Source organism: Eubalaena glacialis, chromosome 2 (assembly GCF_028564815.1).
Source record: "Eubalaena glacialis isolate mEubGla1 chromosome 2, mEubGla1.1.hap2.+ XY, whole genome shotgun sequence".
NCBI classification, from domain to species: Eukaryota; Metazoa; Chordata; class Mammalia; order Artiodactyla; family Balaenidae; genus Eubalaena; species Eubalaena glacialis.
The window spans coordinates 180,133,759-180,153,407 of NC_083717.1; the positions used below are offsets into that span (position 1 = coordinate 180,133,759).

At 44.0% G+C, this 19,649-nt stretch overlaps 1 protein-coding gene across 1 annotated transcript in view; it reads right to left on the reverse strand.

The window, feature by feature from the left end:
- Positions 1-19,649, reverse strand: part of KCNK10 (potassium two pore domain channel subfamily K member 10) — a 133,912-nt gene that overhangs the window by 60,605 nt on the left and 53,658 nt on the right. Inside the window, exon 2 of the mRNA XM_061182787.1 lies at positions 11,215-11,549. Within this exon, the coding sequence (XP_061038770.1) occupies positions 11,215-11,549 (335 nt within the window). The remainder of the gene's footprint in view (positions 1-11,214; positions 11,550-19,649) is intronic.

Below are 19,649 nucleotides of genomic sequence, written 5' to 3' on the forward strand. Positions count from 1 at the left end.
AACTTCTACGGGCCAGCCACTGTGCCAGGCATCAGGGACATAAGGATAAAAGACACAGACTCAACCTCAAAAAGCTCGCAATCCTGGGAAAGAGACAGGTGAGAAAATGATGACTAGCTAATACAGTCTAATAAGCACAGAGGCAAATGTGAGTGTTTGATGCTACCAGGCCAAGCAGGTAGCATGGAGGGTCCACGAAGGCTTCTTCCAGAGTTTGAGTTTTGGCACCTCTGAGGATAAATCAGTTCAGAAATCCAGAGCATAACACTTAGCAAAGTGCCATAGTTGGCACTCCATAAATGTTTAGCTGATGAATGGATGAATGTATGACTAAAAACCAGCACATAACTACCACTGCTATACTGTGGGTTTCTATGAGGGACCAAAATGGCAATGGACTGACTGATCGGATCACGTCACCCTGCTGCTTGAAACAGCCAGAGCTTCCCAGGGCTCTTAGGATAAAATCCAACATCAGGCCCTGCAGGGTGTTGCCCCTGCCTGTCTCCGACCTAAATGCCGACCAATCTCCCCTTGTTAATGGACCTCCGGCCACCTACACTCCCCTTCTCTCAAGTTCCCAGACATCCCGGCTTCCTTCCACCCACAGGGGCCTGAAAGCTCCCTCCGCCCAGAAGCCCTGACCTACTAATCAGGTCTGCTCACGTGCCTCACAGCTCTAGTTCCCCCACCCCTTTGCAGCATTCATCTGGTTTTATTTACACTTATTTCTGTGATTATATGCATAAGGTTTGCCTCTCCCACTACCAATCAGTAGGGTGACCATATAATTTATCTTTCAAACCACGTTTGAGAGGAAAAGGGCCACTGTTCACAAATATTCCAGATCCACAAAAGCTGGGATGTTTGCCCATCCTAGCTATAACGCTCCAAGAGGTCGGGGACCACGTCTGCCTTTTATTCACCATCATGGCCCCAGTACTTAGCATTGAGTAAATCAATAAATTTGTCAAATTAATAAACAAATGAGGGAGTGAGTAAGCAGGTGAGTGAGGGAGTGCTTTGGGGTTTGGCAGAAGAGAATGGTAAATATCACAGCCTTGGAAAATGTTCATGGGTCATGCAAATTAACCAACATCTCCTGCTTGTGGGGAGAAAGTTTGACAGCTCAAGAACTCTGGCCTTCCCTTTATCTGCAGAATAGCAGCTTCCGTCACCATGACAACATCAAAGGCCCATGCCCAGGACCACAGCATTGTACCCAGTCCTCTCCTGCAGCCACCCATATCTCAAATTAACTCCTCCTCCACCAGTGAAATGAGTCACTATACCAGGGGCCCACAGTTCAGCACCTGGCCCTGGCACGGATGCTCTCCGTATGTTGGGAGGGTTAAAAATCCAGGGGAGAAGGAGGAGAGGGATCTGTGTCAGAAAGCAAGCACTGACTCTCAGTAAGGAGCTTTCCCACCCTGTGGTTTAAGCGGATTTTCCCTTAGGAGGAATTTGTCCTGATATAATTACACACTCTCCAGCCCCATTGTGTCGAGCCATGGATAGAGCCTGATGAACAGACCATGGGCTCTGGAGTTGGAAAATCCAGATTCCAGGCCCACTTTTGCCACTAGCTAGTTGCGAGGACTTAACCAGGGCACCTAGCCTTGGTAAATGGGGACAGGAACAGCGGCTACCACTTGGAATAATGGGGAGTGAAAATGAGGCTCAGGAACACATGTAAACTGCCTGGCCCCAAGCCTGCACACAGTCAGGACTTAATCAGTGGTGTCAAACAGTATCCATCAAATACATCTTGAGGCCCCAGTACTGAGCAAAGGATCCAAGACTCTAACGATTTATTAGCAAAGGATAAAAATCCCTAAGCGATCGTACAGTGAAAACCAGTGGCAAAGATCCTACCCATCAACATAAAAAGTCACAACCTGAAAAATGACCACTGGATGAGAGCCTCATCCACGCAGGCTGAAGCATTCTTCCCTCCCCTGTCAGTCAGCGAAGCCTCATGATTTTGTCCCTTGACGGTTACAGAGGTTGAATGTTTTATTGCTTTCTCCAAGATGAGTCATGAGGGAAGTTTCTAAAACAATTGCACTGGGGGCAGGGAAGTAAGCAGTTGTGGCACGTGAGAGCCTGGAGGATAAAGAAGTCCTTGGGATGGACTGACTGTCTAATTGAGTTGATGGAAACTGCGACTTCAAAAACCTATTCAATGTATTGGCTGGGCCAAAAGAGTTTGTTGGGGTTTTTCCATAAGATGTTTGGAGACGAACGCTGGACAGGGGGAAATAGTGTTTCCTAAATGCCAGCTCTATGCCAGGCACTCTGTTGAGCACTCTGTGTGGGTTGACTCACTCCCTCCTCCCATTACGCCGAATGAAGAGGGACTGCCCCACCCCCATCACGGGAAAAGTAGCCTTAGGTTTAATAGCGTTAAAGACCAAGTCTATCTGACTCCAATGCGCATGCTCCTTCCCCTCCTTGACACCCCCTTCTCTGAAAACGCAACAGTCCATATTTAGAGTGCTACAGTACCGTGTTAGCCCACATTTCCCTAAAAATTTCTCTTTCTCCCTCCAACCTTTTCCTTGGGGTAAAACCTTTAAGAAAAGGCTCAGACGTAGTGTAGGGGGTACTGACCGTTGACACAAGTGAGCAGTCTAGCACAGTGCTTAGACCTATGGGCTCTGGAGTCCGGCATTCCCAAGGCTCAAATCCCAGTTTAACCACCTATCAGCTGTGTGGCCTTGGGCAAATTACTTAATTTCTTAGAATTTATTTGTTCATCCATGAAATTGAATGATGACAATAGATCCTACCTGTAGGTTTGTTGCAGGGGTTAAATGAATTAAAGGATTGAAGCACTCAGAACATGCCTAGAGGAATGTAAACAACCAATAAGTGGTAGCTATTTTTTATTATTACAACAGCTCTGCAGGAAATTTCCCTATTACTGTCATCTGCAGACTCTCTCACAGAGTCTCAAGGGTAAGATTCCAGAGATGAATGGGTCTTCTGTGTCCTCTGTGGACAGAACTGCTGAAGCCCAGCTCAGGTTAATCAGCCTGCCCCAGGGCACCACACTAGAAGATGGACGTGCCTCACTGAGGGATAAATAGCAATCAGGCCCAGAGGATGCAGGCCCTTTCACTCAGTCACACTCTGGAGTCACTGGTCATCTCATTGTCTGGATGACCCACTCCTTGGGGCTGCCTGAGCCTTCTGGGTCCCTGAGGTTCTCCAATATGTGTTTCAAACCACACAGAGGAACAGTCAGGGTGCACAGAGACCGTGGAGCCAGCCCCGGTGTCTACTTAATAGATCTGAGGCCAAGTGTCCCCATCAAAGCTGGGATGATTATCTAGGCGGCAGGGTAAGCCCTCTAAATGACACAGAAAACTGCTAGGTTACTTCCCTGGGCTCAAGCCACATCAACACAGCAAATGGTGTTAGCAGCCCAACTCAGCACTCAAGGGAGTCATTTCTGCGAAGGGGACTTTACACTTTAACAGTCGAAGCAAATCAAATTTAGTATTTGAAGCCCCAAAGTGCATTTCAGGAGTTTTCTTCTCTTTTCCCTTGGCAGAACCCCAGGATGCGTGTAACTTAGAGGCTTTCTACTCCCCACAGCATATCCTGCTGAAATAACAATGGAAGTCATGCTGGGGCCCTTAATGAGACAGGGCGAGAGCTCCGTGACCCCAACTAGGTAGGGTCTATGAGTCCCATGCCAGCCTGAAGAAGCTACAGAAGACAGACATTTGCCCTTCATCTTCCCAATAAAGATTTCTCGGGGTCTACGTCTCTCAGGGAGGTTTTGAGGCAGGAGGTAGATGGGCCCCAGGCTGGGCAGCTGGAGTTTGTCCCCTGTGGACAGATACTCCAAGATGAAGATAATATTTAGTAGGAGAATAATAGGAGAGCCTGAGCCCTGCCCAGAAAAAAGATAGAGACCACATATTTCTCACTGTCGAGGTCAAGGAGACCTTCCCGACTGCACATGCGCAGAAAGGCTCCTTGGAGGTCAAAACGGGAGTGATGTCAACCTACCCATAGGCCTCTTCGCTAGAATCCATCTTGCCTAAGGGATGCGTGCACACGCTTGGGAGGACCCTGAGATAGACCAAATACGGACTCAGAACCAGGCAAAGCAAGATGACTGGCCAAAGGAAACCTGCAAGAAATGCCCCATATAGGTGATTCAAACTACCATGAAGGCGCGACTCTCTCTCCGAGTCCGCCCATGTGTCTAGCCACAGGTACTCTTTTTCCTCCTAATAAACACTTTACTTGTTTCACTAAAAAAATAATAATAATAATAATTCAGGGGTTCTCTGTATTTCTTTTTCCTGCCTTCCCTAACAAATAAATAGTAGCGATCACAATAGCTCAAAGTAGCTGAGCTTTTTTGTTTAATCTTCAGACCTCCCTAACAAGTGGACACTATTATCATAATCGTCATTATACAGAAGGGAAGCTGAGGCCTGGGGTGACTCCCTTGCTCACCCAGGTCACACAGCCCACGGGCAGAAAAAAGATTTAACACAGGAAGATTAACTCCAGAGTGTGGGTGCCGCTCGCCGGGCTACCCCAACCCACATGGCCTCCGCTTGAACAGGCAGGGAGGTGGAGAGCAGGGCAGGCACTCCAGACATCTTTGCTGAACGGGACATGAGTCGTTTTCAAGTTTTCGTTGTCAGACTCTCTTAAATGTGGCCCCTTCACTGTGTCTCAGCATGGCCCACCGATGAGGTCCCAATATGCTTCCGAACTGGTCTTACTTCCTCCAATTTCTCCTTCCTCCAACCTGACATCCTCATCACTAAAAGAGTTACCTTTCCAAAGAAAGTTTCCATCGTGTCACTACCTTCTTAAATCTTTCAGTGACTCCCCCACTTCCTGCAGCACAAAGCCCAAACCGCTCGGCAAGGCTCTCTGGGCACCTCTCACATCCAGCCCCTGCCCCTGTCCCAAGCTCATCTCCCACCACCTGCCCGCACCTCTCAGCTCAAGGCACACGGACCACCTGCACCTCCCTCAACGGGCTCCACATGCCGCTGGGATGCCCTTCACGGTGGGTCCTGAATGATGAACTCCTTCCGTATTCCACGTTTCTGTTCCAATGCGTGGTGTTTAAGAGAACAGGACAGTGTCACACTGCCCAGGAGTGAATCTGAGATCCTCCACTCACTAATCAGGTGTCCTTGAGCGTGTGACTTCACCTCCTGCTGCCTCAGTTTCCTCCTCTGCAAGTGGCACAAAAGACTATCCTCATAGAATCATTGTAGGGACTAAAGGAGACAAACAGCCACGAAATCTTCCCTGACCTCTGTTTGCCTCACTGGGGCTCCACTCCAGTGATCCTCGAAAAGACAAGCGATCACAGACGCTGGGGAAAATGTGGAGAAAAGGGAGCCCTCGTGCACTATTGATGGGGTTGGAAACTGGTGCAGCCACTACGGAAAACAGTATGACGTTTCCTCAAAAAATTAAAAGCAGAACTACCAAATGATCCAGCAATTCCACTTCCGGGAACACATCCAAAGGAAACAAAAACACTAACTCGAAAAGGTATCTGCACCCCCATGTTCATAGCAGCATTTACAGTAGACAAGACATGGAAACAACCTGAGTGGCCATAGATTAATGGATAAAGAAGTTGTGAGTTTTACATATATATAATGTAATATTATTCAGCCATTAAAAAATGAAGGAATCCTGCCATTTGCAAAAACATGGATGAACCCTGAGGATATGCTCAGTGAAATAAGTCAGTTGGAGAAAGACAAATGCTGTATGATTTCACTTATATGTGAAATGTTTTTTTAAAAAATTCATAGTAAAAAAGATCAGAGATGGGGGGTGGGGAAAGGGGAGTTGGAGGAAGGTGGTGGAAAGGTACAAACTTCCAGTTATAAGTCAGTCCTCGGGAGGTAATGTACAACTTTATGAGTATAGTTAACACTGCTGTATGCTATATATGAAAGTTGTTAAGAGAATAAATCTAAGAGTTCTCACCACAAGGAAAAAAAATTTTGCCCTTTATTGGATCTATATGAGGTGATGGATGCCAACTCAACTTTCTGCAGTAATCATTTCACAATAAATGTTCAAACCATTATGCTGCACACCTTAAACTTATACAGTGATATATGTCAATTATATCTCAATAAAACCGGGGAAAAAATAGCTCCATTCCAATGAATTCTAGTTATTGGTTTATATGCCTCTTCCTCTAGGGTTTCTCAATCTACTGCCATGTGAAGCTGGATAATTCTTTGCTATGAGTGGCTATGCTGGGCTTTGTTGGATGTTGAGCAGCATCCCCGGCCTCTACCCACTAGACATCTGCAGCATCTCTCCAACTGTGACAATTGAAAATGTCTCCAGACATTGTCAGATGCCCCCTGGAAGCAACCCCCGCTCCCCACTAAGAACCACTGCTTGAAATTCTGAGCTCCTTGAATAATACTATAAACAGCAGCAGCAATATCTATCTTTTTTTTTTGAGTGTGCACCACGTGCCAAGAGCAGTTCAAAACGCTTCTCATGAATTATAGAATTTAATCCTCTCAATATCCTAAGGGGGAGGGATTTTAGGCACACTTTATTGATAATGAAATGGAATCACAGAGAAGTTCGCAACTTGCTCAAGGTGTATTTTATCTTCACCTTTTCTATCCCCAACACTTAGCATGTTACCTGATGTAACAGAAGCTCAGTAGCAACTTAAAGAACGCGTAGATGAATTAATTAATGAAACAGTCCCCTCCATAGCAGCGTCTGGGTCAGGGATGGTGACCCATCTGTCACCTCCGGAGTCCCATGATACCTCATAAAAGTGGTTTTTTAAGTCTTTGGAAAATCCCTCCCCAGCTATGGCCCTTTTAAGCTATCCAGGCATTTCAAGGGGGTTAAGCTGTTCCAGGTATTCTGTTTTTATTATTAATAACATGAGTTACACCTTCCAGATTAGCTTTATGAGGGGTTCACTCAATCCAGCCAAGAGTCCTGACACTACCAGATAAATATCATTGACCAGCCAGATACAACAATAAAAATATCGGTGAGATACAATAATACTAATTCTCCAGCTTAGAACACACCACACTGAAAACCCTCCCAAACACTGTGTTTCTTATGAGCACTACACACAGTGCTGCTTAGAGGTGTAGAGTGGAGAGGATGCCCCCTGGTCCAAAAGTGTGGACACTTTCATCCTATGAAGGAATCAGTGAAGGGTAAACCATAATAAATTTTTAAACATCTTTATTGGAGTATAATTGCTTTACAATGGTGTGTTAGTTGCTGCTGTATACAAAGTGAATCAGCTGTACGTATACATATATCCCCGTATCTCCTCCCTCTTGCATCTCCTTCCCACCCTCCCTATCCCACCCCTCTAGGTGGACACATAGCATGGAGCTGACCTCCCTGTGCTATGCGGCTGCTTCCCACTAGCTATCTATTTTACATTTGGTAGTGTGTATATGTCCATGCCACTCTCTCACTTCGTCCCAGCTTACCCTTCCCCCTCCCCATGTCCTCAAGTCCATTCTCTACGTCTGTGTCTTTATTCCTGTCCTGCCCCTAGGTTCTTCAGAACTATTTTTTTTTTTTAGATTCCATATATATGTGTTAGCATACGGTATTTGTTTTTCTCTTTCTGACTTACTTCACTCTGTATGACAGACTCTAGGTCCATCCACCTCACTACAAATAACTCAATTTTGTTTCTTTTTATGGCTGAGTAATATTCCATTGTATATATGTGCCACACCTTCTTTATCTATTCATCTGTCTATGGACACTTAGGTCACTTCCATGTCCTGGCTATTGTAAATAGAGCTGCAATGAACATTGTGGTACATGACTCTTTTTGAATTATGGTTTTCTCAGGGTATATGCCCAGTAGTGGGATTGCTGGGTCATATGGTAGTTCTCTTTTTAGTTTTTTAAGGAACCTCCATAGTGTTCTCCATAGTGGCTGTATCAATTTACATTCCCACCCACAGTGCAAAAGGGTTCCCTTTTCTCCACACCCTCTCCAGCATTTATTGTTTGTAGATTATTTGATGATGGTCATTCTGACTGGTGTGAGGTGATACCTCATTGTAGTTTTGATCTGCATTTCTCTAATGATTAATGATGTTGAGCATCCTTTCATGTGTTTGTTGGCAATCTGTATAACTTCTTTGGAGAAATGTCTATTTAGGTCTTCTGTCCATTTTTGGATTGGGTTGTTTGTTTTTTTGATATTGAGCTGCATGAGCTGCTTGTATATTTTGGAGATTAATCCTTTATCAGTTGCTTCGTTTGCAAATATTTTCTCCCATTCTGAGGGTTGTCTTTTCGTCTTATTTATAAACCATAATAATTTGATTCTTGACTGACACAGGTTCAGCATTTTTAACTGCTTAGCCTAAAAAACTGTGGGTAAACACCAGTATAAATCCTTACATCAGAGTAGATGGAGATCTTAAAATATCCCATGTCCAGGATTGATAGTCAATGGGTATAAAGGGAAAAAAGAGGAAATGCTTTCTGTTAAAGAGCAAGGAACTCCAATGCCTTTTGACTCTGCTAAAATTCTGGAAAGTGTTGAACATAAAGCAAATGTTTAAGAGAGAGTTAAGCTTATGCTAAAGTAAACACTACTTCAAGGGCTGTAGACTCATTGGGCGAGGCAGGATAGAGCCAGGCAGACCTCACTTTGAATCCCAGCTCTGTCATGTTGGTGGTTGGAAAGTTACTCAACCTCTTTTAGCATCCGTTCTTTACCTGTAAAATGGGTATAACTATACCAAGTTAGAAGGTTGTTGGAGAGATTAAATGAGATGATGGGTAGAAGGGGCCTAGCTCATAACGGGTGCCTACTAAAGGGTATATGTTTTAATTGTTATAAAAATGATCTCAAGGGCACACACACACACACACACACACACACACCCTCATTAAATAGAGAAATCTTCGAGGTCAAAGGATAGGTCTTAACAGCAACACCAGAACTAGAATCTCTACCCTCCTCCATCCTGTCCTTCATTCTGGCCACTGAATTCTTTCATAAAGGAGAAGGCCAAAGAATGGACAATAGAGAAATACTGAATTAATAAATAAATGCATGAATAAGCTCAGATGTCTCATGGCATCACCAGTGTTATAGATTTAGTTTGATAGCTCATCCCAAAAGCATTTCTCTATTGGGTAATAATTAGATGTAAAGCCATGCAGAGGCTACACATGGATGCAAAGATAATAAGATATGATACCTTTCCTCAAGATCTCATTGTCTAAGGAAAGAAAATTCAGGCACAAGTCCAGATTCAATTCAGACCACCTTTTAGGTTATTACATGTATTGCAACTAAATAAAAAGGATCTCACCACAACATGTATAAGTTCCTTACTTAAAATTATTCCAGAATTATTTCCTCCTTTCTCTACGCCTTTATGAGCCTTAAATCTGGCACAGATTAGTGCCAGATTGGTAGCATTTTACCATGAAAGGAGAAAAAAAAAAAAAAGACAAGGCCATCTAAGAAAGAGTGATATGCAACACTTCCCCTTGACCTTTAGAATTGTAAGGTTTTATTTTTTAATAAAAACTGTAGGATATAGGTATGAAACCATATGTATTCCCAGGAAAAAAAGTGTATATTTCTATTAATCTAAGAGTCAAGTCAGATTATAGAAACTAATTTAAAAGACTACAACTACTATGAAGGGGCCAGATCATAAGCAGCCTCAGAATTCCCCTACCCTATCAGTGTAGCTGGAAATAAATAAGCCAGCCCAGACTTGTGAATCCTACAGAATCCTAATCTGTAGTAGCCATTAGAATTTTTTTTTAGCCATTAGAATTTAATGCTGGTGGGACTTCCCTGGTGGTGCAGTGGTTAAGAATCCGCCTGCCAATGCAGGGGACACAGGTTCAATCCCTGGTCCGGGAAGATCCCACATGCCACGGGGCAACTAAGCCCGGGTGCCACAACTACTGGAGCCCGCATGCCACAACTACTGAAGCCCACACCCCTAGAGCCCGTGCTCCGCCACGAGAGAAGCCACCGCAATGAGAAGCCCACACACCACAACGAAGAGTAGCCCCCGCTCGCTGCAACTAGAGAAAGCCCGCGCGTAGCAACGGAGACCCAACGCAGACAAAAATAAAATTAATTAATTTTTAAAAGAAAAGAATTTAATGCTGGTAATCCCAGAGCCAGAAGGAATTCTGAAAGCTGTCTTTTCCATCCCTCTGTCTTCCAAACTTTAGAACCCCCAGAAAGATGGGACTCTCCCTTGCCTCCATAAATGTCACCGCCCCCAACCACTACTCCTCGTGGCTCAGGAGGGCGTGTAGATTGGAGGCTGCCATCCTCCCTAATCTCCAAGGTGAAGCCCATCTGCTGGGCTCTAAACCACTTCCCTTCCCTCTTCCCAGGACTCGGTCCTCTCCACCTTTCGTTCACTTCTCAAGCCTCCTGTTTCGCTTCCTCCTGTCATGCCACCTTAGATGACTCCCTGTCTCCCACATCCCTTCCCAGCCTCACATCACCCCTGCCAAGGCCGCCGCACCCCTTCCTCTGCCTTGCTTCTGTAGGCGGGGGCCCAAAGTTCTCTGCCTCCATTTTTTATGAACATTTTTTTCTTAATATCCAAGGCATGGAAGGACTTTAGTACAGTGCCTGACACACAGTAAGTGTTCAAAAATAGCAACCTTGATTATCCCTGTTACTGTTATCCTTATTATTTCATCCTCACAAATCCACCAAAGCCTCTTTCAAGACGCTAACACCCTACCCATCCCACAGCTGGTGACCTTTTCTCTGCTCCATTCTCATTCACCTTTGACAGGTTAATACATCCCTGCTTGTTTAAAATTCTTTCTTTCTTTGGCTTCTAGGCCACCCTCTTACCCCAGCATCTCACACAGATTTAAAAGTTAATCAGCATATATAAGTGCCCTTGAATTTGAAAATCCAAAGCCCTTTGCCTGCTGCTGCCTCTGGCCACCACATGCAAAAGCAGGTGATACAAAACACAGCCTGCTCCTACGTTGTACATGTGACCCCTCTTCCCCAACATCGTCATAGGTCTCCACTCAAGTGTCACCTTCCAGAGAGGACCTCCCTGACCATCAGGAGCATATCAACCAACGGCAAAGCTCAGTGAGCCAGAAAGACAAAACCAATGCCACACTCTCCCCCCCACAGGTGATTCTACTGTTGACTCACTCCCTGCTCACCTGAATCAATGTCTCCAGCTCCTGTGGGCTCACACAGATATGATCCCGCAGGAATTCTGCCTTCTCCAAGGCAATAGTGTTCTTTTGGCTGCTCTCAAAGGGCTGTTCCAATGCCCGGAAGACGAGACCGCCCGTGACGAGGTAGACCACCACGACCACGAAGATGGCAACCACTGTTTTCCACTTCATGACGGTCTGCAGGCCCCCCTGGGAGGCACCTTCCATTCTGGCTACCACCGTGGCTCGGGAGGAGATGGAGAGGCGTGGGGCCGCGTAATGCCCGTTAGTAGCACCCTTGGGCTGGCACACCGGGGGCGCTGCTGCAGGAACGGCCACTGAGAAACGGGGTGGGTGAGAGGGGAAAAGAGAGTTTGTTTATAAACACAAAGCCCAAAACTTGTTGGAAACAAAGCACAGATGTCTTTCTCAGGCCAGCTTTCAAATGTGAGGATTAAAAATTGGTTCACCAAGCCTGCAGTGAGGGAATTCAATCAGTTGCTAGGTGCCTGTTGAATTCTAAAAAAGTGTTCTAGTTTTCACAAAAAAGATAATATTGAGTCTGAAATGTTTATACTTCTCTACAAGGGTCCAAATTTGAAAGCCATGTCTCTGTTATTTCTCATTCATTTTCTCCCTTAGTTTTCTTGTTAAGTGATGTGTAAGATACACAACAAACCATGATATTTTAAAAAGAGACATATTGTTCAATTTGGAGAGGAAAAAGTAGGAGAAGGATACCCAGCAGAATTGTCCAAGTGCTGAGGGCTAGGTAATACCAAGAGTATAGAAGAGATGAGCATCTAGCAAGTTTAAAAGTTCTTTTATCCAGGTCTATGGTCACAAAACAAAAGAAGGGTGAGCTTGCTATAATGAAGAGTCAAAAACCAAACACAGTGACTCTCAGATCAAGATAGAGAAGCAGGAGGACATGGAACTCACCTCCCCCTACGAACACATCAAAAATGCATCTACAGGTTGGGACCTGTGCTCTTGGGACGGCACTCAGAGGAGAAGGGAGATTTCATGGGTGGAGACTCTCCCTGGGAAGTGAGTGGTTCAAGCCACATATTGGGTGCCCCAACCCTGGGGTCCTACAAAAAGAAGACGAGCCCCCTGGCGGGCTGGCGGGACTAACAGGAGGGCTGTGGGAAGCCTGGACTCCACTCAGGAGAAGCGTGCTTGCGCTGGCTTGCTCCTGAAGCAGGGACGAGAGGGCAAATTGAAATCAAGCAGGTGGCTGACTGGTTTCCCATGACTTCCCCAGTGTGTACACCAGCCTGATCCAAGTGAACATTCCAGCCTTGCTTGCCTCCCATCACAGCTCCACACTGGAATGAGAGCTGCCATGACCAAGGAAGGACCTTAGTCGTGAGACACTGAGGTAGCTCAAACCTGAAGCAGCATCTGAGAAGGGCAGAGGCAGCCATTGCTGTCACTTATACAAGTGGCACATCAGAGGCAGTCCAGATCTCTGATGGTGGCTGGACCGCCACAGACTGTACCACAGCCCTCACTGAGTGCCTGTGCTAGCTCCTCTTGTTCCAGTACTGTTCTACTCTGGAGTGAGGGTGCCAGTGCTGGGAGGGGGAGAGCACATACTTGAAGGGAACTGAGCCAGTTTGGAAGCCCAACCCTCACGGCTTCTGCTCTAGCAACTTGGAAACTGACCCTGCTCCCCCATAGGGTGATGATGGACACTTAGCACAGAAGCTTCAGCTCACACTTGCTCCAGCCCTAGTCCCTCCATCTCCATCCCCACCTCCTACCAAGGTGATAGCTGCCAGCACAACCTGAGGAAAGATATGACTTGTGTTCACATCAAATCCAGCTCTCCCACCAAAGCCACTGGGCAGACTCAGACTGTAAAGGAATGCTCCAACATAAGGAGCAATAGGTAACAGTTCTACCTAATTTCATAGAGACAGAGAAAGATAAGGAAAATGAGAAGACAAAGGAATTTTCTCAATTGAAAGAGCAAGAGAAAACCCCTGAAAAAATAATTAATGAAATCAAAGTAAACAAGTTACCAAATGAAGAATTCAAAGCCTTAGTAATAAGAATACTAACTGAATTAGGTAAAAGAATAGATGAGAATTTTAACAAGGAACTAAAAAATGTAAAAGGAAGAACCAGTCAGAACCAAAGAGTACAATAACTGAAATGAAAAACACACTAGAAGGAATTAACAGCAGATGAGGTGACACAGAAGAACATAGAAGGGATCTGGAAGATAGAATAACAGAAATCACCCAATCAGAACAGCAAAAAGAAAAATAAATTAAAAAATGAGAACAGTTTAAGAGATCTCTAGGATAACATCAAGTGTACCAACATTCACATCATTGGGGGCCCAGAAGGAGAGAGAGAGAAGGGGGTTGAAGATATATTTTATGAAATTATGACTGAAAACTTCCCAAATCTGAAGAAGGAAACAGATATCCAACTCCAGGAAGAACAGAGAGACTCAAACAAGATGAACCCAAACAGACCCACACCAAGATATATCATAATTAAAGTGGCAAAACTTAAAGATAAAGAGAGAATTCTAAAGGCAGCAAGAGAAAGACCTAAATGTAAGACCTGAAACCATAAAACTCTTAGAACATAGGCAAAACCCTCTTTGACTTAAACTACAGCAATATTTTTTTGGATCTGCCTCCTAAGGTAAAAGAAATAAAAGCAAAAATAAACAAATGGGACCTAATTAAACATAAAAGCTTTTGCACAGCAAAGGAAACCATTGACAAAACAAAAAGAAAACCTACTGAATGGGAGAAAAGATTTGCAAATGATATGATCGATAAGGGGTTAATATCCAAAATAGATAAACAGCTCACACAACTCAATATCAAAAAACCAAAAACCTCAATTAAAGATGGGCAGAAGACCTGAACAGACATTTTTCCAATGAAGACATACAGATGGCGAACAGGCACATTAAAAAATCCTCAACATCACTAATCATCAGAGAAATACACATCAAAACCATAATGAGATATCATCTCACACCTGTCAAAATGGCTATCAACAAAAAGTCTACAAATAACAAATGTTGGCAAGGATGTGGAGAAAAGGGAACCCTAATACACTGTTGGGATTGTAAATTGATATAGCCACGATGAAAAACAGTATAGAAGTTCCTCAAAAAAACAAAACTAGAATCAGCATATGATCCAGCAATTCCATTGTTGGGTATATATCTGAAGAAAATGAAAACACTATTTCAAAAAGATACTTGCACCCCAATGTTCATAGCAGCATTATTTACAACAGCCAGGATATGGAAGTGTCCATCAACAGATGAATGGATAAAGAAGATGTGGTATATACACAGAATGGAATATTACTCAGCCATAAAAAAGAATGAAATTTTGCCATTTGCAACAACACGGATGGATTTGGAGGATATTTTGCTTAGTGAAATAAGACACAGAAGGACAAATACTCTATATCACTTATATGTGGAATGTAAAACATAAAACAAACTAGTAAATACAACAAAAGAGAAACAGACTCACAGATATAGAAAACAAACTAATGGGCACTTCTCTGGTGGCGCAGTGGTTAAGAATCCGCCTGCCAGTGCAGGGGACACGGGTTCGAGCCCTGGTCCGGGAAGATCCCACATGCCGCGGAGCAACTAAGCCCATGCGCCGCAACTACTGAGCCTGCACTCTGGAGCCCGCAAACCACAACTACCGAGCCCACGTGCTGCAACTACTGAAGCCCGTGCACCTAGAGCCCATGCTCCACAACAAGAGAAGCCACTGCAATGAGCCCGTGCACCGCAACGAAGAGTAGCCCCAGCTCGCCACAACTAGAGAAAGCCCGCGCGCAGCAACAAAGATCCAAGGCAGCCAAAAATAAATAAATTTTAAAGAAAAAGAAAGAAAACAAACTAGTGGTAACCAGTGGGGCAAGGGAAGAGAGAAGGGACAAGATAGGGGTACAGGATTAAGAGGCACAAACTACTATGTGTAAAATAAATAAGCTACAAGGATATATTGTATAGCATAGGGGATATAGCTAGTATTTTATAATAACTATAAATGGAGTATAACCTTTAAAAATTGCGAATCACTATGTTATACACCTAAAACTTATACAATACTGTAAATCAACTAAACGTCAATAAAAAAAATTTCATTGGCTTAACATAATAAATAAATAAATAAATAGATAGATAAGCAAGCAAGCAACAAGGATGTACTGTACAGCCCAGGGAAATACCGCCATTTTTTGTAATAACTTTAAATGGAGTATAACCTATAAAAATATTGAATCACTGTTTTACACCTGAAGCTAATATAATATTGTAAATGTACTATACTTCAATTGAAAAAAATCAACCAGTGTAAAGAAAGTTTGGGTTTCTGACAACTACTAAAGGTAAGGAAAAAGAAAGGTGGTGATAATGAGGGAAGGAATCAAAGACTGATGTTATATTCCTATTAACTTGGTTTCCTGAAAAAAAATAAAATAATAAAATAGACCCTAAATGTATTTCTCAATAGAAAATGCAATGACTTACATGTAATCACTGCTGATCTATTAATGATAGAATTTTTCTTCTATTTTCCTCGAATAATAAGTTATTGGAAAAGAAACTTCCCCTGGTTTGAACACATCGAATTCTCAAAGGTCCCTGCTCTCTGTAAGGGCAATTTCATTACCTTGGATATAAATATGTTAATTTGGGGACTCTTCTGGAAAGGCAGGAAGTTCAGCGCAGTGTCACACACAGAATGGTATCACACATTTCAGAAATCGGCCTGGTGCGCAACGAATGGCCATTTTCCTTCGCTTTTGTTCTCCCTTTATAATACTAACACTTATTATGGCCTCTGTCAAGGTGCAGCTTGGCTGTTGTGTAAATAATGTATATTAGGAGATGACAAAGCTAATCACCGAAGTGAGACAAACAGTCCCACTCGTGAGAGTTAAACTGCTCTATCTCTGCCTTGGGGAGCTCAGGGTAAATAAAAGTGTAGGAATGTCACTCCTCCTCACTCAAAACACCAATGACCCTGACAACACCTGGAAGAATCTAATTTGTAAAGTCTGCCTTTCCTCGTAGAACCTCAAAATCAGATTTTCTCTTTGGAAACCAAAGTTGAATATCAGCTTTTTATTGTACATTATTCTATCAAATAAGTCAGTAAATGTTACATTTTCTTCTGACCTGCATGAACAAAGAACTCTCTGGAATCTCTGACTGAAAGACTTAAGAATTAGAATTAGCACCCTGGGCATTATGTGCTTGCTAATATTCCCTAAAGGCATTACATTCAGGTTCCAACTTGCCCTTGTTGATACAGAGAAGTCTAGCCTTGCCCAGGCCTGCTTTCTTTCAACTTTGTCCTCATTTCCCATTCTTTCGCCCTCCTCACTGTATCTTAATCCCTTGCGCCTCTCACCATCACCATGGCCACCAGCCTCATCCAGGCCACCATCACATCCTGCCTGGTCTAATCCAACGGCCTCATAAGTGACCTCCTTGCTTCCACTTTCACCTACCTTCTGACCTATAAGTCTGGGGGTTAAATACCACTTCTAGAAGCACCTCCGCCCCTTCCCCCTGCTCCCTCTGTGGTCGGCAGAATAACAGCCTCCAAAGATGCCCATAGCCTCATCCCTGGGACCTATGAATATGTTACCTTACATGGCAAAAGGAACTTTGCAGATCTGATTAAGTTAAGGATCTTGAGTTGGGGAGATTATCCTGGATTATCTGGGTGGACCCAGTGTCATCACAAATGTCCTTATAAGAGGAATGCAGGATGGTTAGAGAAAGAAACAGATTTAAGGACAGAAGTATAGGTCCAAGTGATGTGGCCATAAGACAAGGAATGTAGTCAGTGCCTAGAAGCTGGAAAAGACAAGGAACAGATTCTCCCCTAGAGCCTCCAGAAGGATCCAGCCCTGCTTAGACCTTAATTTCAGCCCAGTAAGACAGATTTTTAACTTCTGACTTCCAGAACCATAAGATAATAAATTTGTGTTGCTTTAAGCCACTACGTTTGTGGCAATTTGTTACAACAGACACAGGAAACTAATACACCCCCCACTAAATGAGGTCTCCCTTGGTCCCCACTCTCTGCACTATGATGTTAACAGAACCTGATTTTTCATCATTCGACTTAGAGCTCCAGGAGGGCAGACACCGTGTCAACCCCCTCATCTCTTGTACCCCAGTAACCTGCCCAGTGCCTGACACATAGTGGGAAGCCAACCATTGATGGCTGATTAAAAGAACCTTGTAATGAAAAATGAAAGGCAGGAAGAAATGTTGGCACCTCCAAACCATGCCTACAGTGGTGGATGGCGGGGTCATATGGAAAACAGCTTGACATTCCAGCAGCACTGGACAGGTCCTCCAACACAGCAGTGCTCTGTTCACACCTCCACACCTTCAGGTGTGTTCCCTCTGCCAGGAGCCCCCTCCCCACCCCCATCTGCCTGGGGAACTCCTGTCCTCCTCAGTCTCAGCTCCAAGCTGCCTCCTCTGTGAAGCCATCCTGGCCTCTCCAGGCAGACTCGACGTGACCGTCTCCCCACAAGACTATGAACTCCTTAGAGCCAGAAGGCTTGACTTTTCATCATTGGATCTCCATTTCTTGGCACAGTGCCTGGCCAAGAGCAAATATTTGTTTTCTGTTGTTGATGATGATGATGATGATGATGATGACTCCTTCGGACTATAAACAGAAGCCCCATCAGAATCACCACCACCCTCAAGAGCAAGCATTTATTTAGCACCAGTGGGGCTGTGCTGTGGCGGGGATAAGGCACGGTCCCTCCCAGCTTCACGGGGTTGACAGTCTACTTAGTGAACATGCTCCACAGCGTCGGGTAAAAAACATTAGGAGGAAGCCTCTCTGGGTGACAAATGATGGTCCTGAGCATGGAGGTCAGTTTCCTTCACTGACCTGCATCATGGATGATTCCAGGGTTTCTAGCACCCCTGAGGCTGGGCAGAATTGGGCTTGAGAAAGGTCTTTGCGGGCCAGTTCCTGGTGCCAGTTTGCTAAGAGACTGATCCTGGGAGCAGAGTTTGAACAGAATCCACCAATCCCTGAGTTTCCAAAACAGCAGAAACAAAAACCAGAGAGTTTTGGTCCCAAACCCACCAGTGTCTGGGTGACCTTGAAACCGACACTTAGTTTCTGTTTCCTTATCTGACATATGTGAATAACAGCAGCCACTTTTTTTTTTTTTTTTACCCCCTCGTGGTTCTTGGGAAATGCAAGCCGCCCTGACTTACTGATTGAAGTATATTTGTACATATCAGGAGTATTGGCAGGGACCTCAGAATGTCACAAAACCTTTTGTGCATTTGATGAAAAATGGAGTAGGTTGCTTTAGCAAAGATGACTACACATTTCAATGGTTAGAAAAGGATTTGGTTTGTGTCTTTTCCTTAACTTGGATAAGTTTACAAAGGATTTTTTTTTAATTTGTTAAACATCTTTATTGGAGAATAATTGCTTTACAATGGTGTGTTAGTTTCTGCTTTATAACAAAGTGAATCAGCTATACATATACATATATCCCCATATCTCCTCCCTCTTGCATCTCCCTCCCACCCTTCCTATCCCACCCCTCTAGGTGGTCACAAAGCACCGAGCTGATCTCCCTGTGCTATGCGGCTGCTTCCCACTAGCTATCTATTTTACATTTGGTAGTGTATATATGTCCATGCCACTCTCTCACTTCGTCCCAGCTTACCCTTCCCCCTCCCTGTGTCCTCAAGTCCATTCTCTATGTCTGCGTCTTTATTCCTGTCCTGCCCCTAGGTTCTTCTGAACCTTTTTTTTTTTTTTTGTAGATTCCATATATATGTGTTCGCTTACAGTATTTGTTTTTCTCTTTCTGACTTACTTCACTCTGTATGACAGTCTCTGGTCCATCCACCTCACTACAAATAACTCAATTTCATTTCTTTTTATGGCTGAGTAATATTCCATTGTGTATATGTGCCACATCTTCTTTATCCATTCATCTGTCGATGGACAGTTAGGTTGCTTCCATGTCCTGGCTATTGTAAATAGAGCTGCAATGAACATTGTGGTACATGACTCTCTTTGAATTATGGTTTTCTCAGGGTATATGCCCAGTAGTGGGGTTGCTGGGTCGTATGGTAGTTCTTTTCAGTTTTCTAAGGAACCTCCATACTGTTCTCCAGAGTGGCTGTATCAATTTACATTCCCACCAACAGAGCAAGAGGGTTCCCTTTTCTCCACACCCTCTCCAGCATTTATTGTTTGCAGATTTTTTGATGATGGCCATTCTGACTGGTGTGAGGTGATACCTCATTGTACTTTTGATTTGCATTTCTCTAATGATTAGTGATGTTGAGCATCCTTTCATGTGTTTGTTGGCCATCTGTATATCTTCTTTGGAGAAATGTCTATTTAGGTCTTCTGCCCATTTTT